General features: G+C 40.0%; 1 protein-coding gene and 1 pseudogene across 1 annotated transcript; both read right to left on the bottom strand.

The window, feature by feature from the left end:
* Nucleotides 1–869: 869 nt before the first annotated feature.
* LOC128100325 (zinc finger protein 844-like) lies at nucleotides 870–5,985 on the bottom strand (the record flags this gene model as incomplete). The annotated part of the gene is made up of 4 exons (XM_052722365.1): nucleotides 5,980–5,985; nucleotides 3,045–3,171; nucleotides 1,395–1,525; nucleotides 870–1,052 (listed from the first exon to the last, which is right to left on the bottom strand). Coding segments are annotated over exons 1-4 (447 nt in total), but the record flags the coding sequence as incomplete, so codon positions are not given.
* Nucleotides 5,986–6,424: 439 nt separating this feature from the next.
* LOC128100324 (ribosome biogenesis regulatory protein homolog) lies at nucleotides 6,425–15,472 on the bottom strand (annotated as a pseudogene).
* Between the last annotated feature and the right edge of the window lie 12,233 nt (nucleotides 15,473–27,705).

Raw genomic sequence — 27,705 nt, 5'->3', positions numbered from 1 at the left:
TTTCATGCAAATAAAGAGCACTATGACGAACAAAGGCTTTCCCACACTGATTACATTCATAAGGTTTCTCTCCAGTATGTGTTCTTTCATGCCCTTGAAGAACAGTGTTTTGAGCAAAGGCTTTACCACACTGATTACATTCATAGGGCATCTCTCCTGTATGTGTTCTTCTAAGTACTTGAATATTATGGGGGCTGAGCAAAAGGCTCTATCACATAGATTAAATTCATAGGGTTTCTCTCCAGTAGGTGTTCTTTTATGCCTTTGGAAGATCACTATAACATGCAAAAGCTTTACCACATTGTTTTCATTCATAGGGCTTTTCTCCTATATGCATTCTTTCATGCAATTGAAGAGCATTGTGATGAACATGAGGCTTTACCACACTGATTACATTAATAGGGTTTCTCTCCATGTATGTTTTCTTTTATGTACTTGAAGATGACTGGACTGTGCAAAGGTTTTACCACATTGTTTACATTTCATAGGGTTTCTCTCCAGTATGTGTTCTTTCATGCTTTTGAAGAGTATTGTTTTGAGCAAAGGCTTTACCACACTGATTACATTCATATGGTTTTCTCTCCAGTATGTGTTCTTTCATGCAATCGAAGAACACTATTACAAGCAAAGGCCTTCCCACACTGATGACATTCATAGGGTTTCTCTCCAGTATGTATTCTTTTCATGTACTTGAAGATTGTGGGGCTGTGTAAAGGCTTTACCACATTGATTACATTCATAGGGTTTCTCTCCAGTATGTGTTCTTTTATGTACTTGAAGATGACTGGACTGTACAAAAGCTTTACCACATTGTTTACATTCATAAGGTTTTTCTCCAGTATGTGTTCTTTCATGCAATTGAAGAGCACTATGTCGTGCAAAGGCTTTACCACACTGATGACATTCATAGGGTTTCTCTCCAGTATGTATTCTTTTATGTGCTTGAAGATTGTGGGGCTGTGTAAAGGCTTTACCACATTGATTACATTCATAGGGTTTCTCTCCAGTATGTGTTCTTTTATGTACTTGAAGATGACTGGACTGTACAAAAGCTTTACCACATTGTTTACATTCATAAGGTTTTTCTCCAGTATGTGTTCTTTCATGCAATTGAAGAGCACTATGTCGTGCAAAGGCTTTACCACACTGATTACATTCATAGTGTTTCTCTCCAGTATGTGTTCTTTTATGTACTTTAAGATGACTGGGCTGTGTAAAGGTTTTATCACATTGATTACATTCATAGGGTTTCTCTCCCGGATGTGTTATTCTATGTAATTGAAGAACTTTCCAGTGAGCAAAGTCTTTTGCACGTTGATTATATCCATAAGGTTGTTTAACAGTATGTGTAGTTTCATGCCTTTGAAGATGACTGTATTGTGTAAATGTTTTACCACATTGATTATATTCATAGGATTTCTCTCCAGTATGTGTTTTTTCATGCCTTTGAGGAAGACTACATGCAAAAGCTTTACCACTCTCAGTATATTCATATGATTTCTCTCTAGTATGACTTCTTTCATGCCTGCAAGAATAATTGAAAAATTTAAAAGCTTTACCACATTCATTACATTGTTGAGTCTTTATATCTGCATGAATTAATTTTACAATTGGTCTAAATATATAGAGAACTGAGATCTTATCATTTTAGCATGTTGCTTACACTCATGTTGTTCCCCTGCATTAAGGATGGCTTTGCATATTTGAACATGCCTGTCATGGTAAGGACCTTTATGACCTGGCTCATATTTATGGCATCATATTTCTCTGAGGTTTTTCACATATTTGAAGAGAACTGGGAGAATTTGGACATTTACCTCACTTATTCTATTGATAAATTTTCCTATACTGTGAGTCATGCTACATGTTCAAAGTTAACCAGGACAAACAGAAGCATGTACACAGACAGTCCTATTACCCATAGGGCTTTTCTGTGGTGTATTTGTTGATCTATTCTTTTTTTTTAAAGAGGGACACAAGTCTCTTTATTTTTTTTTATTTTTTAAGATTTATTTATTATGTGTACAGTATTCTGTCTGCATGTGTCCCTATAGGTTGATCTATTCTTAATGAACCTGGAAAACCAATTGTTTGTAAACTTGAATCACATTCAACAAGTTTACTCAACATGGGACTACTACATATATTCTATGTTCTGAAATTGAGAGATGGGCATTGTTTCTTCCCATATCCTTATGTTCATAGAACTGGTATCCAGAGTGACATATGATATAACTATTAAAGAAAGAATAAAAACAAGAATATTTCCACATTTCCTTTACAGTTGGACTTTCTGTTCTTCATCAATATGTGGTATAGGGAATAATGTTTCTCTACAACGACTCCCCCCTCCCCTTAACTCTTGGCTCTATCTACCCATCTAACTTAAATTAGAAAAGACAGAACACCTGTATGAGTAAATATTCTATGGACTATTTCTTTATTACAAGGTTGTGTATATATTCTTATTACATATTCAGTGAGTATATCTTTTGTAATATGAAACTAAATGGATTGCCAGTTGTACAGCATAATTTGATGAAGTTATATTTCAAATGGTGATTTCTGCTAAGGCATTTTTTTTCCTTCCTTAAAAGAATGACTTGCAAACATAATTCACTTACCTACCATTGAGGTACATGTGTTTATGAACATTTAATTATCATCGATGCACTTTAAACTATGATTATTTACACTGCTTCATTTCACTAAAGCTTCCAGATAAATTATATATATATATATCTACAGGCCCATTTCTATCAGTTTTTACATGAAAATTACCTTCGTTGTTTTTGAGAACTTTGGCAATGTTCTTCAACTTCAAGATCTTCCCAATTGTAGTCTAAAATACAGGACAAGAAAAATGTATGAAATATTACAGGAAACTGAAAAATTTACATTACTATATTCACTGATCCTTACAACCAACTGTGATTTATTCACCTCACACTTCCTCATTCTCAATCAGAATTGCAGAAGAGCATCAATAACCAAGAAACAGTTGTCCCCTTATTTAAAATGTGAAGGAAAATTTATAGTATTACCAATAGCTGTGAGGTTCACATAGGTCTCCACCATCACATCTTTGTAGAGATTCTTCTGTGAAGGATCCATCAATGCCCACTCTTCCTGACTGATGTTGACATTCACATCATTATAGGTCACTGCATTCTAAAATATGTCATACATAAATATGTCATCCATATGAATAAAACAAAAGGCATGATACATCATTGTAAATGTATGCTTCTTTGACAAATAGCCACATAATTCTGGTGACTGCTACACATATTCTATAACTCAGACATTACAGTGAAATCATCAAGTTACTTCACAAAGAAACTGAATAGGAAATTTACATCTATTATTTCTGAATGCTTTGAATTGAATATCATCTTGCAAGAGAAATGTTTTTAACAAAGATAGAGAAACAAGCAAACACTTTACCAGTAACCGAACACACATCAGAGAAATTGCATGAACCATTACTAACAACAAAGAAGATTTTTAAGCTGGGTGTAATGGCTCATGCCTTTAATCCTAGAACTTAGAAGGTAGAGGAAAGTATGTGTGCTTCTGAGTTGAAAGTTAGCCTAGTCTATGTAGTCAGTTATAGGACAGCAAGAAGTAAATATTAAAGACCCATCTGCACTGTAAACTTCCAACAAATAAACAAAAAGATAAGATGAACTCAGAGATTGTTTTACTGAAGTTCCTACAAAGAGTTAAGCATTCACTCTAGTTCTGTATTCATCTTCCAGAAATTTGAATTACTCCATTTTAAACTGTTAATAAACTTTACTAAAAGGAACTGTGCATTTAAGCATTCACAAATAGAAAGATGATAATATTAGAAATATCAATATTGTTCATAAATAATCAACACAGGGAAGAAGAGAAGGCTCAGAAGTTAAGAGCTCTTACTGTTCTTGTATATAGAAAGATTCAATTGCCAGTACTTATAGGGGGAATCACACAACTGTTCATTATTCCAAGCTTGTGGGTTTTTAGACTCTCTTGGGTCTACTGTGAGGACCAGGCATACATGTAGTGGATATTCGTTTATACAGAAAAACGAATCATATTCATTAACAAACATCAAAACAAATACAATAAGCAAAAAGAATGCCACACAGAATGACTCAGAAGGCCCAGGCACTATTTCTGTCATGAATACTGCATCCTAGAAATGAATGATATCCTCTGCAAATTTCAAAATTCAAGATGGTGGGTAAAGCGCAGCAAAACAACATATGATTGACATGTACAAAAACATATACTCTACGCCCATCACACAAAATATGTATATAAAAATCCTTGAATGTTGGCCAATCTTTAATCTCAGTATGTGGGAGAAAGAGTCAGGTGAATCTCTGAGGTGGAGGCCAACCTGGTCTAGAGAGCTACATTTAGAATATTCAGGGCTACTCAGACAAAGTTTGTCTTCAGGAACAAAAATAAAAACTACAGAATTAAAAAAAAATCAGGGTAGTAAAAATGGCTTAGCATTGAATATCAATTCCTTCAGTTGTATCTTATCTAATTTAGTGACAGTATATATACTGGTGATGAAGTCATGACAGCACAAGAAGGAAGCTCCGTGATTCATTTCAACCACAACTTAGTAGAAACAGAAAAGGAAATTGGTTGAGGCTATCACAACCACCAATGAGATATTTCATCCAGAGAGATTCCTCCTACTAAAGGTTCCAATGGCAACCCAAAGAAAGTCACCAAGGAGAGACACATGTTCACATTCCTCATCCTATCTGGGAACTTATCATTCAATTGATTAGATCCTGACCCAGGTCACTATTGGCTCAGGGTCATCCATGGAAAAAAAGCATTTAGTCACTTCAATGATGCTCATAGTCTGCAACAGCCCTTACACTGTTCAAATAACCAAAATCTCTTTCAACACTCAAGACCAATTCTTGACTGTGTCATTGTATAAAAACAAAGAACATGTTAAATCTTTCCAACATACAAATGAAACAGAAAACCCATTCTCATTTCAAAGAGGAATTGAGACATAGTGAAGAAAGATAAAGGGAAGACTGAAACCCAGCAGGACAACAATCAAATCTAGTAGTTCTGTGTCAGACACATGCTTTATTTTCAAAGGGCTTAGATTTCTATCTCCCCACAACTTCCCATTCATCTCTCTCTTTGCAGCTAGTTCTCCATGAAAGATGCCTCATAGCTTAAGAATCTCAACATCTTATGGTCTCCAAATACAATCAAGATAATAGACGTCCTTGAAAAGAAAATGAATAAATCTCAAGTAAATTTATGAAATCACAATTAAACTATTGGAGTAAACAAATAAAAAAAATAAAGCCAATATAAAATAGACAAATAGTTGAAGGAAACAAATACAACTGTTTAAGACCTCAAATGGAAATAGAAAGAGTAAAGAAAACAGAAACTGAGGCTACTCCAGAAATGAAAAATGTAGGACTAAAAATAAGAAGTACAGAGGCAAGTTTCACCAATAAAATAGAGAAATGGAAGAAAGAATATCAGGCACTAAGGATACAATAGAAGAAATGGACACATCAGTCAAAGAAAATGTTCAATATAAAAATTTCTTGACACAAAACGACCAGGTAATCTGGGACATCATGTTTCAGGGACTATGTGGGTCCAGCTCCTCAAATAGTCTCACTCCAGGGTCCAGGAAGAATCTATAGCCAGTGGGTAACTTAATCTTTGATGACAGGAAATGAATCCATGTATACAAAACTTTTCATTCCATACACTTTATTCTTCTGAGTCAACTTTTGTTTGTACCGCTTCTATTCTGCTCTCTCATCTAGCATTTTTCTTGACTGATTTATATCTACATTTATGTGCCATCACCTCTAAATTCTATCTTAATTCTCTCATCTTAGTTCTGCCCCATCTAGGTTCTCATTCACCTAGTTCTTTTCTTTTTTTTATGCAAAGACGATAAAAGTTCAAAGGGACGCCAGGTACCGACATACTTTTATTAAGCAAACTTTACAACACTTGTAAACCACAGATAGTCTTGGTTTTTCCCATTCACCCTGCCTTGATAAATACACAAGCTCTCTTACAAAAATAATGCAAAAATGTTGACACCAATCTACTATGCCCCAGAAATCTGATCAACTCTTACCCAAAGTCAAGATAAAAAAAAAAAGCAGGCGGTTAACTTACTCCTGATTCTGATCACATTATTTCTCAAAATATGCCCTTAATTTCCAGCCAATGTCTCTGTTGTGGAGAAAAGATTATTTGTAGTCTAGCACTGATTCTCCTGAGGGGAGGCAAACCGGTCCCTTTAATCTCGAGCTCAGTGGGGGCAGCAGCCTCCCCCTGCACCAGCCTGCGGTGCGCACAACTTAACCCTTAGTTCAGACAGTCCTCGCGTTGCAGAACAGGTCCAGTGGAGAGAATACTACTTCCTCCTCTTCCCACCTTGGTGCGGCACACCTTTCTTCTTGCCACCGAAAGGGGGAGGCCTGGAATGCTTCTTGCGTCCCAAGCCTCCTTTCCTCTTCTCTCCCTGGCCCGGCGGACCACCTTTCCTCTTGTTCGAAGGTCCCTGCCGGCCCCCTTTCTCTTGCCCTTCTGGCTCATTTTCCTCCTCTTAGCGGCTCTTCTTGGTCCTCCTCCCTCATCTGCTTGTTGGTGGCCCTCGTCATGTCCAGCTGAGGCTTCTTGCTGTTCATGACTCGAAGTAGCTCCAACTGGTTCTTCTTCTCGGCTGCAAAGTCCCCAAATAGGAGCTGAAACTTCCTCTTCTTGCCGGTGCCCCGGGGCGCCTTCTCCTTGGGGAGGAGTTCCTGGAAGCGCCCCAGGAAGCAGTGAAGACCTTGGCCACCTGCATGGCATGACCCAGCTCCTCCTTACTCTGGTGTCCCATGGGGTGCAGTCCGGATGAGCTGGGCATCTGCGTCTTGTGCGCTCGGGCCAGGTTCCACAGCCGGTTCAGCTCCTTCTTGGCCACGCGCTCCTTCTTGGCCTGAACCCACTTGGCGAACTGGTCTTCCATGGGGCCAGCGCCCCAGGCACTTCCATCAGCCATTCCTTGGTGTCGTCCCAAGCTCGCTTGTAGCCCCAGCGGCGCCGCCACTGGCCACTCACCTCGTCTCCCAGGAGGTTGGTCTTCTTCTTGGGACGGATGCCCTTCAGGCGCGAACTGCTGCCAGCCGGTGAGTGGCCGTGGCAGGGGCAGTGGCTTCTCGCGGGGCAGGCGTGTGCCGGCTCCGGCAAGCGCCCTACCACCGCCTCCTCCACGCGCTGGGTCGGCAGCTGCCACAGCTGGTTGATGAGCAGCTGCGTGTTGTCCCGTGCCAGGGCCCGCTGCTCGGCCTCGGCGAGGGTCCTACCTGGCGCAGCACTGTCAGGGGTTGCGGTCCGAAACCAGCAGGTTGCCCAGATCAAACTCCAGCTCCAGCTCCTTGTGCACCGTGATGCGCACCTAAGTTACCGGACCACCTAGTTCTTTTCTATATTAGCTCCTCTCCCATCTCTTTCATCTTGTTCTTCCCCATCTGGTTCTTCCTCACCTTCCATCTTGTTCCTCTATTATTCCCTTCTAGCCCTTCAATCTAGTTCTTTCACATTTCAGTTCATTCCTCTCCAGTTCTTAAACATCTAGTTCTTCTATTCTCTTTTCTCTTCTCTGTCTCATCCCACTCTGGAAATAAAACTGTCCTTTTATCCCTTTGACCCTTGTCTCTCCAAGATATTGCTGCTCCTGCTGTTTCTGACAAGTGTGCTCAGACATTAGAAAACTTGGCTTGGCAACTTCCATCACAGCTAGATGTCCCTTAAGTAGGAAACCTTCAGTTCTGAGTTAATTGTGAAGGGTGGATCTAAAACTAGAGATAAGACCTTAGAAAGGAGAAAGTTAAACTTAATCAGCACATCCACCTGGTCTCCTCAAACAGATACTCTGCATGCTTAAGTCTGTTCTTAGAAAGTACAGAGCAGGCCGGGTGGTGGTGGCGCACGCCTTTAATCCCAGCACTCGGGAAGCAGAGCCAGGCGGATCTCTGTGAGTTCGAGGCCAGCCTGGGCTACCAAGTGAGTCCCAGGAAAGGCGCAAAGCTACACAGAGAGACCCTGTCTCGAAAAACCAAAAAAAAAAAAAAAAAAAAGAAAGTACAGAGCTATCCTGATAAGATGCTTTTGTGCTTCTGGGGATGGTCCTGGCTGGATTCTGCTAATGATGATAATGACAGAGGGCCTAAAATTCAGGATGCTGGCTAAGTTGCTGCACAGAAAGTTATCTAAATATTCCTTTAGTAGAGAGAAAATTGTACCTAGTGAATAGTGAAAAAACTGCAAGAGCACATGATAAATTCATAGCAGGAAACAGCTAATAATAAAAGACAATATTAACAAGACTCCTTGAGCCTCAGCCTGATCTTGTTCCAGGTATTAGCCTGCCATAATCAGCTGAAATCCTGCCTCATATATTTTGAAGGCTTGCAGCAATTATGCCAAGATCAAACCTATGAATGATAAAAATAGAGGAAAGAGATAAAACCCAGCTCCAATGTCCTCTAAATACTTTTAATAAAATTGTCTTAAAATTTTTTTTCCTAATTTAAAGAAGGTGTTGATGAAGGTATAAAGAAGCATTCAAAACACCAAATAGATTGGACCAGAAGAAAAAGTCCACTTGTCACATAATATAACCAAATCACTAATCATACAGAACAAAGAAAAAATTTTAAAACCTGAAAAAAAAACAAAAAAGATTAGCCTATAAAGGAAGACCTATGAGAATTACACCTCCCTTGTCAGTGGAGATTCTAAAATTCCTAAGGCCTTAGACACATGTAATGCAGGCTCTAAGTAACCACAGAAGCCATCCCAGATTACTATATTTAGAAAATTTTCAATCATTGTAAATGAAGAAAGTAAGATATTTCATAATAAAGTCAAATTTAAACAACATCTTTGTACAAATCCAGCCTTACAGGAGGTTTTTAGAAGAAAATACCCAACCTAAGGAAGATAACTACACACATGAAAACACAGTAAATAAATAATATCAAATAAGCAAAATCAAAAGAAGAGAAACACACAACATTAACACAAACACAAACTAACATACTCTCATACACATACCATCATCATCATAAGTAACAACAACAAAAACAACCAATTAAAAAGTATAAATAATAATTATTCCTGATATCTCTCAATATCAAATGGCTCAGTTCCTCAGTGAAGACACAGATTAACAGTATAGATTCACAAACAATCCATCCTTCCACTGCATAAAAGAAACACTTCAGCATCAAAGATGGATTACTAAAAGGTAAAGGCTGGGAAAAAAACATATTTAAAGAAATTGAAACTAAAGAGCAGGCTAGTGTACCCATTTACTATGTACCAAAATAGACTTCACACAAAAATTCATCAAAAGCGGTGTGGATTAATACTCCTTAGTCATCAAATATGACATTTCAACTATTAATATCTATGCCCCAAACACAAGGTGACCCACTTTTGTTAAAGAAATACTTCTACAAATTAAATGACACATTGACTCTCACACAGTTTTTGATAGTGGTAGACTACAATACCCACCCTCACCAATGGACAGATCATCCAGACAAAAACCAAATGGAGAAATATTGGAGATTATAGATTTTATAAACCAAATGACTCTTACATACTACAGAACATTCTACCCAAAGAAAAAGAATACACCTTCTTCTCAGTACGACATGGAATTTCTCCATAGTTGATGACACATTTGGACATAATTCAAGTCTCAACAGATGCAAGAAAATTGAAATAACTCCTTGCATTTTATCAGACTACCATGGATTACAGGTGGATTAAAAAAATAAAGAGAAAGCTTAAAAATTTATAAAAACTGAACAACACTCTACTGAAGAAAATGGATCAAGACAGAAATAAAGAATGAAATTAAAAAGTATAGAATTCAATAAAAATAATTACACAAGCTATCCAAATTTAGAGGACACAATGAAATTGATAATGAGGAAACTGTATAGAACTGAGTTTCTCCATAAAAAAAGAAAAATACTTCACACTATCAACTTAACAGCACACATGAAAGTACAAGAACAAAAAGAATAAGTATACCCGAGGAGTAGACATGAAGAAAGTATCAAATAAGTGTTAAAAATAAACATATAGAAAGAAAGAAAAATACAAGGATTCAATGAAACACGGAATTGGTTCTTTGAGGAAATCAATAAGACGGACAAACACTTATCCAAACTACCTAAGAGAAAATTAGTCCTAATTAATAAAATCAAAAGTGAAAGGGGGCCCATAACAACAGACAATGGGGAAAGCCAGGGACTAGTTCAAGGGCTGCAAATGATCGGGACAGGTGACACTCTTTGAAGAACTCTTTCAGCTCCACAGATATTTGAGATAGGCAACACAAGAGCTGGGTTGATGCAAAGGTCCTGTGAACTTGTGCAGCCCCACCTTGTTGCCTCTCTGGGCCAAGCCAACAGATCACCTACTAAACACATCCTCTCCCTGAGGATGGAAATTCCTCCAGTCCTCTCCTAACAAGCACAGCAAGCTCCAGATGTAACACCAGGCAAGTCCCTTTCAGACACACTCATAGAACATGCTCTAGGACATTCCCCATCTCTGGATATGCCCTTCCAGACATTATTTTTAGCCTCATGCAGAGGAACTGGAACTCCTATGAGGACTTCAGTTTTAAAGAAAGAGGAAGAAGCTGGGGGATGGTGGCACTTGCCTTTAATTCCAGCACTCAGGAGGCTGAGGCAGGTGGATATCTGTGAATTCAAAGCCTGCCTGGTGTAGAGAGAGTGAGATGCAGGAAAGACACAAAGCTACACAGAGAAACCCTGTCTCAGAAAAAAGGCAGAATGGAGAGTGTGTGGCCGCTAAACTGGAGAGCTGCTCTAAGATCAAGGCCAGTGCAGACAGAAGGACAGCTCATTTACTGCATCCATAGGCTGTGGAAGAGGAGAACTGGACCTCCAGAGCAGGAATAATACAGGAGCTAGGAACCCAAAGCCAAATCTGGCAAGGTAGACAGACCCCGAGCCCTTCAAAGAGATCTCAGGTGAAGGAGAAAACATGGCCAGTACACATACTAACTTAGAAGGTTTGGGTGGACCTAATGAAACCCTCTCCCTAGACCAAATACTCCAGGAAACTAATGACTGTTGAGGCGGGGAATTTTTTCCCCAAGGATAATTCCCCTAGTTGGTTATTCAAAAAAAAAGTGGTCTGCCATGGAATCATATAAAGAGAAGAAATACCCAGTGAACTCAGTATCTCATATATATTTACGTGCATATATATATATATATATATATATATATATATATATATATGCAATAGTAATAGCAAAAGATAAACAACTAATTTAATACAGAGTAAGTGAGGGTATGTAGCAGACTTTCTTTTGAGCAACCAACCTGCTCCCAAATCATGGCTCAGAGACTTTTCATTAGTTATGAATATTTCCTATTGGGCTGGAGAGATGGCTCAGAGGTTAAGAGCACTGGCTGCTCTTCCAGATCCTGAGTTCAATTCCCAGCAACCACATGGTGGCTCACAATCATCTATAATGGCATCTGGTGCCCTCCTCTGGCCTGCAGGCAAACATGAAGGCAGAACACTGTATGCATAATACATGAATTATAAAAAAGAACGAATGAATGTTTCCTGTCACACGGATTATGACACAATATGTGTATTCTGTCCTATCTATCCACCCAAAACATGCACACCTGAGAAATCTCTGCAGATCAGAAATTCCCTTTGTCCCCTGGAAATAAACTTCACCATATCACACTATTGTGGCTGATGGTAGCAGAAAAATAGAAGCATTCAAATCACATATTGCTGAAAGATGATCCACATCACCATCTTTACTACCAGTTTCTAAATCATTTGTAACATTTGTAAGACAAACGAGAAAATGGAGTGCAATGTTCAGAACTTCTAGAAACTGGAATTTTCCAATATGTTTTCCTACTACACACAAAAGGCTTGCCTGTGTGTGCAACTAGACAGTGATATTTCAAGCATAATATTCTCCTTCAGAGTCTCCCCATACCCAGGAAATCCATACACCGGGAGGCTCAGAAGACAAGGAGTACTGCTCAGATCACTACATGGATGAACAGAACCACAGTCTGGCTCATGGACCATCCAAGTCCCAGCAGAAATGACAGCTCAGCAGACCTGTTCTGAACATGCTACACTCACCATGGCATGGCTTATGGATTTCGTTACAGCTCCCTAGAGCAGAAGCAGAGGAGAATCCTGGGAAGAACCTGGAAGCTACATCCTGCTGATACTTCTGATATTTAACCCTTCCTGGAGTCCCTCATCAGCTAGCACAACTCAGCGAGGCCGCAAGGACATTAACAGTTTCCCTACCAGACGAGAAGAGATCAAAGGACTCAGAGAGAAAAAATCCTTCCAGGTAGTTCCTTCCACACTATGGTTGGATAGGACACCAGGGGATTTGGTAGTTTAGCAAAATCCTCCAATCTCCCAGAGCATTTCCTGTTCCTCTTCCAAGGCTCAGGGTCCTATGTGTGCACATTCCATTACACACTCAATGTCCAGTGCAGACAACCTTTTGCTTCATAGCTAGGAAGTCCTGCAACCAAACACAGGAAAAATTCAACCAGGAACTTGTTAAACAAAAAGAGGCAATGGATTAGAAAACAATGAAGGGTCTATGGGAGGGGTTGGAGGCAGGGCAGTGATAGATAATAATGTAAATATAATCTCAATTAATTCTGTTAAAAAGTTGAAACAGGCTTTATGGCCATGTGCTCCAGTGACTAGTGATTTGTATTAAAGCACACCAAGTACTACTCACACCATTTCTCTTGGGGTATACTTTTTAAACCGGGAAAACACAGTCATGATAGACCGGGACACACCATTTTTATCCAATTCTACTACTTAGGTTCAACTGGTGTAACTACTCTAATTTGGTTTCACAAACATTCAGTTCTTTATCCATACTGCTGATTGCCTGGGCATGGACCCAAGAAATGGCCAGTCAGAACATTTATTGATCCTGTAACATTGATTACTGCACTACTCACTACTAAGGACAACTACTATCACAGCAGGAAAGTTTTCACTCCTTCTTGCTCATCCCTCTTTCTGCTCTGACTACACCTGCTTGACAGCTGGTCAGTGAACTCAATTCTTACACAAGCCCTACTTCATTTGTAAATTCACAATAAAATCTAGAGAAGTTGGAGGATACTCATTCACTGGTCTATTTTTCCTTCCCACCAACCAGTCAAGGTCCAACCTGGAAGGAGTTGCAGGACTGTCTTAACAGCACTGGAAAACAGAGACAGGATTAAGTGTCCAAAGCAATCTCAATTATATAATGTAAGGCAAGCCTGAGCTACAGGAGATATTGACCTGAACCAATGGTTCACAACCTTTCTAATGCTGTGACTCTTTAATATAGTTTCTCATGATGTGGTGACACCCAAACTAAAAAATTATTTTCACTGTTACTTCATAACTGTATTTTTGTTCCTATTATGAATTATAATATAAATATCTGCACTTCCTGACAGTCTTTGGCCAGTCCTGTGATAGGGTCATTTGATCCCTTAAAGGGATCCATGACCTCCAAAGTTGAGAAGCATTGATATAAATAAATTCATAAACAAACATTAGGTAAAAAAATTTAAACTTGGAAAAACAGAAAAAAACTATTAGTAATGCACTAAAAGAAAATGAATATTAAAAATAATACTGATAATTGATGTTTTAAAATGATAAAAACAATTGAAAGCATATGTGGCTATACTGACTTTGAAATGAAGTAGGCACCTCCATGGTAGAGTGAATATCATTAATATGAGACTGTATGATTTTGTTCCATGTAAAATGTTAGCCACTGACTGCTATAAGCTAACAGAAAATGGCCTGGATCTCAATCCTCTCAGCTGACTTAACTGTGTCAACCAGAATTGAATATATCTGCATAGGAGAGTTCCCTAATTGGAAACTGAATACTTAGTACTTCAAGCTATCCTTCATAAACTGTACACCAGCCAATAGTGTGTGACTTCATTCACATGGAAGGAATTAATACATGCAGGGAAATTACAGAGAAAGTCACTCACCACACCCCATCAACCCTTCTTTGTAATGGAGACGCTGCAGCTTACTGCACTCTACTTGAGTCTGTGATCAATCTATTGCCTAGTCTAATGCCCCCTGCTGTGTACTCAGTGTCCCATTCCCCTGCCTGCAGGCCCCACCCCTGTCTGCAGGCCAATTCCACTCTTCCTCCTCTTCTGGTCTGAAGGAAGAAGCCATTTTCCACACACATTTCCTTTCCCTGTTGTGCAGTGGACAATTCACTATGTGACTCAAACTGGTAATTTTAGAACTCTGTGGTGGTGCAGACATGTAAACCAAAATTTAGGGTGATGAGTCAGGAGATAATAAAGACAATGCTCTGTGGGACTACAGACAGGGTTCAAGTCTACCTCAACCAATGTAGGAGACCTTGACTTAAAACTGCTTTTCAAAAAGACTGGAAATGCCTCTGTTCTAGAATTAATATAACTCCATGGCATACCAGGACTTAATGTTGGTTGTAACCCTGTAATGGTCTCTTGAGGTGCATGTTAGAGGCCAGTTTTTCAATGGAAGGATGGGCCTTTCTACTGGTTGTAAACCAGGGTTGTCTCCCATGTTATGGAATATAGCTGGTTAACCTTGGGGGAAAAACATTTACATCTTATCATACTAAGGTCTAACAAGCATGGTTAGCATACTACTTATCTTTGGGGTATTTGTGATGCAGCCCTATCTTACCTAAATTCTACTTTGTGACTTAATGTCCCCTGAGAACTGTAAAGACCACATACCATCAATTTTGCTACCATCAATTCTACTCTTCTACATCACAGTTTAGCACGGGAGTGCAACTTTTCACAGGAAATACTGTTTACAAGCTCCTAAAATTAATTCCGGTTGGATTCTAATTCTTAATGTTAAATGTTCAAAGTATAGAACTTCTGGAAGATAATGGAGAAACCAGGCCTCTTTGACTTTGGAAATCTGTGTTCCGTAGAAACAATACACGTGTGGTGCCAGCATTTCGCATTTATGTCAAAAAGGACATTTCAAAGCATAGTACTGCTCCCAGTGCTTTTCACAGATGCAGCCAGCAGAGTGAATTTATTCAGTGGCAGCCAGCCGGCCTCAAGAATTGCAAAGACTATGCAAAACCATGCAGGACAACAAATATCTACACTGGAGCATGCAGGATGAGTGGGACCATGCTGGACAATGCATGACGAGGCAAGAATAAGCTGAACTCTACATTTGACCACTTGCTCCCACCCAGCAAGAAGAGGACCCAACACACTGACTCCCATGACTCAAAGGAGCATTCCTTTGAGTCCAGGGATGGCAGCCCCTCACTCACCATGTTGTGGTTTTCCAGCTTGGCCATGCTCTCTGCTCCGTTTCCTGCAGCAACACTCGAGCTGCACAGCAAACAAAACTAATGGAGACAGATTCTCTTCAAAGCCAATACTGAGGCTGGTAGCTGGAAGGACACTGCACAACTTCTGACTGGCAGGTAGTCTGGGGAGCCTAATTGTCTAGTGGGGCCTGACTGACTAGAGCATCCCCCACATTGTTACATTATGCTTAAAGACACAGCACAAACATTCCTTATCCTACCTTCCACCCTAGGCCCAGACCTTTTCTGAACCAGCAGAGATTTGCATTTCAATAGCACTTGCCCCTGGCTCCAATAGCCAACTATGTGATCTTCCTGCTCTCCATAGGCACTTCCTCTTCATTCTCATGGACACAATGTGGCTAGCTAGTTTGTGCAGCCCACTCTACTGTGTGAGGAGGAGTGATTTCCTGCCATTCATATGGAAGGGCACCCAGAACATTTACAACTAAAGAGAGATTTAAGCCCACAAAATGAGAAGTTTGTTAGTTGGCTTGGGCCCAAGCAGGTCTTGAAGGTACAAGAAAGCTACATGAAGAATTTGCCCAAATGCCTATGGTCCCTATTCCTGTTACAATGCCTTCTGCTGTCAAGTATGCACCTATAGGATCATGGGGTATTCACTGTGATTGGGTGACAGATGAAGAGAAGACCTGGGTCAGTTGATGGTCCTGTACATTATGCAGGTACAACCCAGAAGTAGACAGTAGCAGCATTTCATCCCCATTTTTGGAAAGCCTAAAAGATATTGGTGAAGGGTGTAGGGGGCCCAAAAGAGCTTGACTACACAGCTGCCATGAAAGGATTAGGGAACCAGGTAATGCTGCCATGACAGGCTTACTGGTAAACAACAACTGGATCCATAAACTGACAGCATTCAAGGATCTACACAAAGACAGGCCAGCAACTAATGGAAAATACCTGACATTCCAAACATTACAAAAGAATATACCAGTATTGCCAGATGTCTGTGTGAGGGTGTCTGAACCCATAGACCTTGAGCTACCGACAGTTGTGATCTACCATTAGGGTGCTAAGAATTAAATCCAGATATTCTAGAAGAGTAGTCAGTGTTCTTTAACCACTGAGCCATCTTCCCAGCACTATCATTCAGTCCATTAACTACAGTTCTAAATGGTGGCTTTAGAACTTGAGTTTACTTTCTCCTTCCTTGGTGATTGGAACATTGATATTTGTGTTTCCCTGTTAATCATCAATTTATTTAATATTGGAATTTAATAGATTAAAGAATGAATGCATACTAGATTGAATAAATAGGTAGCATTCCACTAAGTAACAAGTACCTATCAACTTGATCCAACCAAATAACCTAATCTTGCCATGTATCTAAGGGCTATTAATATTTCATAAATTTTTCATCAGAAATAACATCCAACCTGATGTTTTACTGTTCCCATGTTCTTTAGCTTTATACAATATTAAAAATATTTTCTGCAAATGTATATGACCTGGTACTGAAGTATTTGCTAAGAATATTTCAGATGTGTAGAATATAAATTGAAAATTAGAACTTAAAAGTATAGAAATTGAATTGACTTGGAACCACAGTGTATTAGTCAGTGTTCTCCAGAGTAACAGAACTTATGGAATGAATCTCTCTGTCTCTCTGTCTCTCTGTCTCTCTCTCTGTATCTTTTCTCCCTACCTGCCTATCTATCCATGTATCATTCTATCAATATCTCTGTGTGCATATATATGTATACATATATATGTACATACATACACACATAGATATTCATATGGGGATTAATTGGAATGCCTTACAAGATACAGCTCAAAAATTGCAAGGTATGAATGGAAAGTTGATAAATCTAGCAGATGTTCAATCTCATGAGACTGGGTATCTCAGTATTTTTTTTTTTGCTGGACTCCTAAGGAAGTAGGCTTCAATGCTAGTTAAATAATGGATGTGCTGTCAAGGTGAGTTAAAACAGACAAAGAATTAATACATATCTTTCCTTTTTTATCTGTCCAGCAGAAGGTGTGATCCAGATTAAAGGTGTGTCTTCCAGCCTCAAATTCTGGGCTAAAGGTGTGTGTCATCTAGCCTCAGGATCTGGGTCAAACACACAGTTTTCTTCTTGCCTCAAGGTCCAGATCACAATTGTGCCTTGTATTTCTGAATCATAGTTCATTGCAGGTATAGTCAATTGAGTTGACAACTAAGAATAATAATCACATTCCACAACTTATCAACTTGACACAATCATATCTCCTTATGTCATGATTAGTTTCCAAATGAAAAACAATAACAAGGTCATAATTATGCCTAAACATACACAACTGTCCCACATAAAATCAGAACTGGGTTATATATTTAGCATAGTAGCAATGACTCTTGTGGACAACTCTCTAGTATCTCAAACTTACATCTGATAACTGTAGAGGCAATACAGACTCCATCTTAGGAAAAGGCCACCACCTAAGACTACCTGCTGTACTCAGTTCCAGGAAGGATCTCAGGAATGTGCCATGACAATTTGAACAGATACTGGGCAATTTACTTCTGTAGACATTCTGTCTGTGATTTATGGTGCTTGAATCTATCTTGATAATCCTACTGAGTAGGCCAGATAATCCTGCTTAGCAAGTTGTGGTTCCCCACCAAAAATCCAACCCAATGGTTTCAAATGTGCTTTCATGCTCAAAATCTAAACCAATAGTTTCAAAAAATCACCTTGCCCCATATCCCTTCTACCCAATCCCAAGTTGCCAAAGCATGTATTTCCCAGATTTTAATTTTCCCCTAGGAAAACTCTCTACCTCTGGGCTCACTGCTGCTGCCACATTTCCCTTCAGCAGGAGTGTGAAAGCACCAGATTCAAACCTGATAATACAAGGACCCTTATGTGTTTGTAAGGTGGTCTCTGTTTGTTTGTTTGTTTGTTTGTTTGTTTGGTTGGTTGGTTGGTTCTTTTGTGGTTTTTTGAGACAGGGTTTCTCTCTGTATAGTTTTTGTGCCTGTCCTGGATCTCACTCTGTAGAGCCTCAAACTCACTGAGATCCACCTGACTCTGCCCCGCAAGTACTGGGATCAAAGCCATGCACCACAACTGCCTGGCCATGATATTCTCTTAATTGATGTTGCAACATATTATAAGTATACTAAAAGAATATACAATTATCTGTACAAAGGCATTATTAACAAAATAAAACACATACACTCATTTAGTTATAATCCTCATTTCTGCAACTGGTCACATGACCTTAGATGGTATTTAGAACTATCTTCCTCTAGCACCCATTCTGTATTTCTTCCACCCTCTGCAAGCACTTCAGCACATCTGGTTCTTTTCCTGGAAGAGTGACCCATATCTTCATTCCTGAGGCATCTGTGCCCTTTGTCATCCTTCCTGGATTAGATTGTTGTAGTTTCCCAATGCCTTTAATCACAGGGCACAGTAGCACCAGGGGATGCCCCAAAGGATCTCCTGCACTCCAGACATAATCCTTCTTTCCTTCATTGTGGAGAGACAGTCCAATTTCTCTATGGTAATATGGATATATCGCCCATCATGATGATGTTATTCCTTTCTCAGTCTGTTGTTTTAAGGGCATTTGAAACTCAAAATAACCAGGGGTCAGTCTGAGTTTCCAGCTCAATGAAAATTTGTTGGGCCTCCTGGCAAGAGCACAACAGCCTCTGAACAAAAACTTCTGGGGCAGCAAAACTTAGTGTTGCAGAAACAGGCAGCAAAACTGTCCTAGTCAGTCACTAGGGGCAATAGTGAGTTGAACTATCCCCTTTACCAGTCCTTGATTACTGGACACATGGATCCTGGCTATAGGAGAAAATGTACCATATATTGGATACTGATTCAGAGCATACACTGCCTCCTGGAGAACCTTGCCCCAGCCCTCAAGATGCTGCCACCTAATTGGTACTGTAAGAGTATCTTCAACAGACCAAATTTCACTCCATCTTTCTATCTGGCCAGCTTCTTCAGGATGCTGGGGAATAAGGTAAAAACTGTGGATTGCATGTGTATGGGCCCACTGTAGTGCTTCTCTGGGAGTGTAGTGAGTTCCTTGGTCTGAAACAGGACTCTGGAATAACATGTTGGTGGGTAAGACATTCTGTAAATCCATTGAAGGCATTTTGTGAAGCATTACATGTAGGAAAGGCAAATCCATAATCAGAATAAGTTTCTACTCCAGTAAGGACAAAGAGTTGTCCTTTCTACAGAGGAAGTGGTCCAAGGTACTCAACCTGCCACAAGGTTGCTGACTGATCACCCCAGGGAATGGTGCCATATCTGGGGCTCAGTGTTGATCTTTGATGTATTGTTGTTGGATGATCTGGCACTCAGCAGCAGGTATACCCAGGACACCCTTGGTGAGTGGAAGACCATGTTGTTGAGCCCATGCATAGTTCCCATTTGTACCATCATGGCCACTTTGGTCATGATCCCATTGGGCATTGACAGGAATGGCTGAGGAGAGAGGCTGACTGTCCACAGAAAGTCATCCTATCTATTTGATAACTAAACTTCTTCTCAGCTGAAATCACCTTTTGGTGAACATTTACATGGGACACAAGTGTCCTCACATCCTTTGCCATGTGTAGAGATCTATGCACATACTTCTTCCTCACATGTCTTTCTCTTTTTAACCTTGCTCTTTCCAAGTCACTGACCACCCAGCCAATCCATTGAGTATGGCCCATCAATCAATGAATAGTTGTACATTAGGCCATGTCTCCTTCCAAACAAACTGTATGTTCCTGTGTACTGTCTGAACTTCTGCTTACAGTGAAGATTTCCCCATCACCAGTATCTTTAAGGTTTGTCCTAGAATGGAGTTGAAATGCTGCAGCTGTCCACTTCTGAATGGGGCCTGCATGATGTAGAGAACCATCAGTAAACCAAGCCCTAGTCTTCTCTTCCTCAGTCAACTAATCATAGGGACACAACCCATGAGGCTGGAGGTGCATGCTTGGAAGCAGAAGGCATTGTAACAAAAGTAGAAACCAAAAGCATTTGGTCAGCATGTCCTTTTTTATGACTAGGTGTGTACAATAACACCTAGGTCATGATGGGCAGTTCAGGTTTCATGGTAAGGTGGTGGCCCACTATGAAATATTCACTTTTTCCGAGTTGGTGGTATTAATGGCTTGTGCTCACATGCATGGCCATGTTTATTTTTGAAAATGATTCTATGGGCCCCAGAGGCAGAGACCTAAAATACAATACAATATCTACTAAAAAAGACTTTAGTAGATATTGTATTGTCTCAATTCTTTAATGTTCCTTTTCTTGTATGTTATTCAGTTTTGTTCTTTTCCTCTGTGTGTGTATGCATGTGTTTTTTTGTGTGTGTGTGTATGTAGACTATGTAGTGCAGGGTTTATGACTCACAGTGATCTTCCTGCCTCTGTGTCTGGAATGCTGGTACTAAAAGAAGGCACTACCACACACAGCTTTAAAAATCATTTTTATGGTCTAGTCTCCTCTTATCCTGGCTAGGGAGGCCAGGAGATGGTGTCAGAACCCCTGATGCTGGAATTACAGATAGTAGTGTGCTTTTTTGTGAACTAGGAATGGAACCTGGATGCTCTGAAAGAATTTTCAGTGCCCTTAGCTGCTAAGGTATTTTTCCACACTAAGTTTTATGTTCTTGATTAGGTTTTCTGTCCAAGTCATCATAGTCAGTCTGATGATGATTTAAAATTAAATTTTCAGCCATTTGAGAGAATTAGCCTCAGGCAGGGATGAATTCCCTGACTGTTTATCCCATACAATGTGGTCAGCCCATTATCAATATATATACAGCCAGCAAAAATGGATGCAGCAGGTGGTATTCATGTATTCTGCAAACTTATTTACCTATACCTAACAAGGAAGAAGTTGGAAGGGATTTGGGAAGGCATGAAATGAAGAGATAAGAGGGGAATGTGATGTCATATTTTTTAATTAACAATTTATAGAAATAAATTTTAAATAAAAAGAGGGACTTGATAGATGGCTCAGCAATTAAGAGCACTGGGTTTTTTACAGAGGACCCATGTTCCATTCCCAGGATCCGTATGGTAGTTAACCTTTGCTACAACTCTAGAGAGACATCCCCTGACCTCTTATGGCCTCTGTAGGTATTTTCCGCAGACATATACAGGAAAAACACCTGTATAAATATTTTTTTAAAAAGAAGTAGAAAAATGAAAGAATGGAATTCTCTACAGAGATACCATAGCCATGAGACTAACAGAAGCCAGGGCTAATTAAAATGAAATCTTCTGGTCTTGCTTGGAAGCACCTGTGGCCTTGTAGAGAGCCAGCCTGCAGAGAGGCAAAGTCAGCTTTCTTCTGACTATAATAAAAGTCATCATAATCATTCATCTAGGAGCAGAGTACACAGTGCTGTTAGGTGACTTTTCTTTGATGTTTTCTGTATTTGTATTCTCCATCTTATATATCTGTGAGAATTGTCACATTGGTAGTTATCTTTTAGAACAAAAATCAAGATTAACAGGTAGTCTCCAAAGGAATCTACATGCAGAGTGTCATTTCCTTGACTTTCAGGTAAGACCTTGTGGTGTAAGATGAACATGCCAGAGGCATGTCAAGCCAAAATTTTAAGTAATTATATATGTTTCTGCATGACGTTCAGGCAAGAATGTTGCTTAATTTCTCTGCTTTTACATTGTGATCATGAATAGAAATGTATTTGTTTAATTGAGCATAACTAGGAAGAGGGAGAACTCTACATGAACATGTCCAGACTCCCTCAGGAAAATCAACATGCTTCCTTTTTTTATGAAAAGTGTTGTTTTGGAAATAACTTTCATGCTGTCTTGCCTCTAGTAGATAAGAAATTCTTCTCATTTCATTTGTCTTGTCTCTTGTGATGGATATCTTCAATAGTCAAACTGACTACCTTTGTAACTAATTAAAACCCCAAGATTTGTATACATGTGTGAGGGATTATCCTTAAAGGTTTTAAAGTTAACGACCTATCTTTAATCCAGATAATTTGAGGTAATCAATCCACATTTAGCTGCGTGGTGGCAGTACACACCTTTCACCCCAGCACTCAGGAAGCTGAGCCAGTTGGATTTCTGAGTTTGAAGCCAGGTCGATCTACAGAATGAGTTCGAGGGATACACAGACAAACCCTTTCAGAAAACTCAAAAGAACCAATAAACAAGAGTAAGGAGCCAGGTGTTCATGGTGCATGCCTTTATTCCCAGCACTTGGGAGGCAGAGCCAGGCAGATATCTGTGAGTTCAAGGCCAGCCTTGTCTACAGAGTGAAATTCAGGACAGACACTGAAACTACAGGGAGCAACCCTATCTGAAAACAAAACAAAGCAAAACAAAAACAAACAAACAAACAAAAAACATGGAATAAGGTCCACCTTTATTCTGGGTAGCAACTCTTGGTGACAGCCTACATATATGAAAGACATTGAAGGAGGAAGCTCTCTGTCTGCTTCTGCTTGCTCTAGCTACCAAGTTTATTCCTTTACTAACATTGGAGCCTACTTCCTTAGAATTTTGGTGTATCCTGAAGACCAGGTGAGACATGGACTGAGGAGCTACTGGACTTTTCAAATTTCCATTGGTAGACAGCCATTGTTGGACTAGCTCAATCACAGCATGTGAGACATTGTAATAATTCTACTTTCTCCACACATAGAGAGATTCTTCTCCCAGTTCTATTGTTAATATTCTAATCCTGCCCCTTGGCACCATGCTATGTCCTGACATAGAAGCTTATTCTTAAGGGAAAATTCCACCCATTTCCCGCCTCTCTCTCCTGCTCTCCTCCCAGGAAGTGTGCACACCCTCAGACTTCTCACTCTTTCTCCCCCTCTCTCTTTCCCTCTTTCTCTTCCCCCACCAAATAAACCTCCTCACTGAGTTTGTCTGTATGTCGCCTTTGTCTGTCCACAGCTTTGGGGCACCTTGGCTCTCTACCTGCCAGAGCCTTCTTTATACAATTCATAACACTATTCAAGTACAGAAGCTTGAATAATGCAGTGTTTGTTTGTTTTTCCCACTGCCCTAGGAGAAAGATGTACTGAATAATAATAGTGCTTATAAACACATTCTTACTTACTCTATCATGTTTTAAACATTCATCTTTCCCCGAAGCTTACTCTTTATTATTATTTAATTTGCCAACAGTTTGCTCTCCATTTCAGAAATAAAACTCCTAAAGCAATGGAGCCATCATCCCACTTTCTGATGGGAGGAAGACCTATTATCTTGTTTGTGATCTACTTCCTGCTTTTCTTTCCTGCTTGTCTGAAGTTCTTGTGACAGCTAGGTAAAATGTACCTTCAGTTCACCTGACATTAATGTGAAATCACAAAAAAAAATATTTTATGTCTTTATATTTCACTTTAGTTGTTAAAATTCTGGGCACCCTTCCACCTGAGGGACAGGGAATCACTCCACCCCACATAGTCTAGTGGGCTGTACAAGCTAGCCACACAGTGTCCAGGAGGAAGAAGGGGAAGTGCCTACTGAGAGCAGAAAGATACCAGGGTCTGCTATTGGAGCCAGGGGCAAGTGCTATTGAAATGCAAAGCTCTGCAGTTTCAGAAAAGGTCTGGGTCTGTGGTGGAAGGCAGGATCAGGAACCATTGTGCTGTGAATTAAAGCACAGTGTAACCCAATGGGAGGTGCTCTTGTCACTCAGGCCTCAGTAGCCAATCAGGCCCTCCAGGGGACCTGCCATTCAGAAGTTGTGCTGGGTCCTTCCAGTGGCCAGCTTTAAGCTTGGCTTTGAAGAGAAACTGGTGCCAGCAGTTTTGTGAGCAGTGCTGTGAGAGTTTATGCAGGGAGCTGAGCAGAGAACATGGCCGAGCTGGAAAACCACAACATGGGGAGTGAGGTGCAGGAGCCAGTGTGGTGGGTCCTTCTCAGACCTGGGTGAGATCCTTCAGCCAGAATCCCTATCCTGTGAGGTCCCTGTGGTCCTTGAAACTTCCTATTTACAGGGCAGGCCTCTGGATATCTCTTCTGTGTGGGCCCCATCTGTTCACAGAATTGGGAACAGGGAGCTGTGTGTAGAAACATCCTAGTAGTCAGCTTAAACATGCTTTTACTGCACCTATGGAAAGCAGGTTGCCAAACTTGGAGAGGCCTAGTTTCTGCAGTACCTTCTAGAGCTTCAGCACTGTGTGTTTAACTTTCATGTGTAAGATCCATTTATAGTTAATTTTGTGAAGGTTGTAAAAGGCATCTCATTTGTTGGGTAGCACTCCACCCCTAAGGTGTGAGAGAGAAGAGTTGAACTCATGATATAAAGGATTTACTAATTCTTAGGAGATAGTGAGTCTCCCAAAATGAATTTAGCTGAGGAAGGACTACAAAAAACAAACAAGCAAACAAACAGCCAGGTGGTGGTGGTGCATGCCTTTAATCCCAGCACTCAGGAGGCAGAGCCAGTCAGATCTCTGTGAGTTTGAGGCCAGCCTTGTCTAGAGAACAAGATGCAGGACAGGCACCAAAACTACACAGAGAAACCCTGTCTCAGAAACAAACAAACAAACAAACAAATGAATAAATAAAAGAAAATAAAATAAAAACTCAAACATAAGAGTATAGTAGGCAGCCCTGTTGGAGAGTAGGACAGAAGGATACACCTTTGTTCACCAGGATCATCCAGACATTTGGCTTCAAACCATTACAAAGGAGCCATCACTGATTTACAACCAGCCAAGAGGCATAACCAGCCTAGATGCCATATCAAAGAAGGGAACTCTAACAAGCTGCTCATTGAGGCATTACAGAGTCATAACTAACCTTAAATCCTGGTATGCCATAACATTCCAGTTTTCTCCTTGAGAGCAGCATAGTTCTGCCAGATGGGCAATATGATACCAGGTGACAGCTATTTGAAAAGTAAAACACTAGCTGACCAGTGGGGGTACACACCTTTAGTCCCAGCACTCACTCAGGAAGTAGAGGCAGGTTGATCTCTGTGTGTTTGAGGTCAGCTTGATCTACAGAGGTATGTCTAGGACAGACTCAAAAGTTATACAGTGAAAATATGTCTCAATAAACAACAACAAAAATGCATAAAGCAAACAGAAAAATAAAACACTGTTGTGTAAAAGACTGCCCTGATCCAGCAAGGTTTTCCTTTGGGCCCTCAGGCAGGGATTAGGAAAATTCTTGGGAGATCTAGTAACAGCCTGGGGCCTAGGCCTTTGGAGCTCTCCCTAAGGGTCTTATGTATTGATGATTAAACCGAGCTCCTTCCCTAACCTGGGAATAGACTTTGGAGAAATGGCAATGGTCTGGAACCTGGGTGTTTGTGGTGGGGTTGCTTCAGATCCTGAGAAACCAACTCTTTCTACTATGTGGGTCTATGGTTTTCCTTCCACAGAGTGCTGTGGGCTTAGTCAGTAATATTCTTGAGATACCCTGTTTTCCCTTGTGCAGCATGGTTTAATTAGCCTCATCTCTGAGTCTGTTCCATTGTATGATACTTTCTGCTGACTTCCTAGAATTTTACCATTTCCTTCCATGTTTCCCCTGGAAGTAGTACAAAGGTGCTATTCTTCTTAAGAAGCTTAGTTGACCCAAGACATAGCTTGTGCAAGACCTCCCCATACCAGCTTTTATCTTTTCTACATTATACTTTTCCTCCATTTCTCATCCCTTGTGATAATCTCGCAGAACCACATCACTGAAGAAGATTCTGCTGTTTCACATCACTGGGGTACTTAAGAAACAATTTTGGAAATATTTTTGCTGTGTAAGTCTCCCATCTGTCTAAGAAGGTAGACTTGCAGTCTTCTGTCCCTAATTAAATTGTTCAGTGTATACCCTGGAACCTGAATCTAAATGTCCCAAGGTTGATAGAATATGTGGAATCCAAAATCACTTCTAGTCTGGCTCCTCTTTTAGCATTAGCTGGAGATGGATACAGGCTATCATTAAAGAGATTTTTTCATTTTTAATCTCTGAAGTTTATGAAGTGATTTCTCCTTGGGAAGGCATGTTAATTCTAGAACACAAGTATTTTGATCCTGCTAGAAAAATGTTTCTGAAACAAGCTCTCTTATGTTGACACAAGTGGCCTTGGTCCCAATTTGTTGCTCTCTATGGCAATGACTTTTCCTCTCCTCAATATTACACATTAAAAATCTTAAATTCAATGAGTGTATCACCTCAGAGTTTCAAACTTATCCTTTTGAGTCATGCATTTGAATATCCATTGCAGTAAAAGGAAAAGGATTTGCATGTGGAGCATGGTTTCTCCCTTCAGACCAGAATAGAAGGAATAGTTTGTTGTGTACACTGCTGGAGGAAGCAGGGTAGGCAGTCAGCTTCTGGAGTCACCATTATTTAAGAGGATCTAATTGTAGCAGGGGGAGAGATTTTGTAATTTCCCAGTATGTACTAATTGATGTCTTGTGAATGAAGACAGACCAGATTGATTGGTGTACAATTTGGCAAGATCAACTTTCACCAAAGGATATTGAATTTTTCATTATGCAATGCTCCTGTGCAGATAGTTTCAGTCCTGCTTGGCACAGTTATGTCTGCTCAGAGGTATGAGAAAAAGGCCATTGACTGTAACTATGTGTATCAGGTTACAGATCTCAGCAGTCAACAGGTGCTTATTAATGACATTCCCTCTACTAGAGAAGGTCCCACTCTTCTTTCAAGTCAATATACCTAAGTGTTTTATCTTTAAAAAATACATTACTTTATTATTTCAAAATTTAGCTTACTGTTATGATTTTTAACATTTTTTAAAGTGTATTACTGTCCTTATCTATTTGTTTCTGTTCTTTAATGTTTCTAGGTCAATAATTATTTCATTTCTGTCTCTCAAGAGCTGTTGACTATTGATTTCTGTGTGGTGCAGTGTCCCCTGTAGCCCAGGCTTGCTTCATGGTATGTAATGGTGATTTGCTTTGAATACCTATTCCTGTCTCATGCCCAGTGATGGGAAGAGAGTTCTGCAACACCTTCCAAGCTGGGTATAGTGAGAAGGGAAAATGGACCAGTTAATTAGTGTCCACCAGTCTCTCTGGTTTTTGTGGGTGACAAACAAATCAACAGAGACATGTCCTAAAATTGATTTAGCTGATATAGTGACTGCAGAAAGGTGGGGCCAGGAAGGAGGGTGAGAGCTTACCTGCTTCAACAGTAGTTGAGATTAGCAACATGGAGTCATGTAATCAATTTTAGATTCTCCATATATGTCCTGACTGCCCATTTCTTGGGGTCCATAGAC

The sequence above is a fragment of the Peromyscus californicus genome, unplaced genomic scaffold, assembly GCF_007827085.1.
Source record: "Peromyscus californicus insignis strain IS unplaced genomic scaffold, ASM782708v3 Scaffold_77__1_contigs__length_188664, whole genome shotgun sequence".
Lineage (NCBI taxonomy): Eukaryota > Metazoa > Chordata > Mammalia > Rodentia > Cricetidae > Peromyscus > Peromyscus californicus.
This window is presented reverse-complemented; position numbering and strand designations above follow the sequence as displayed.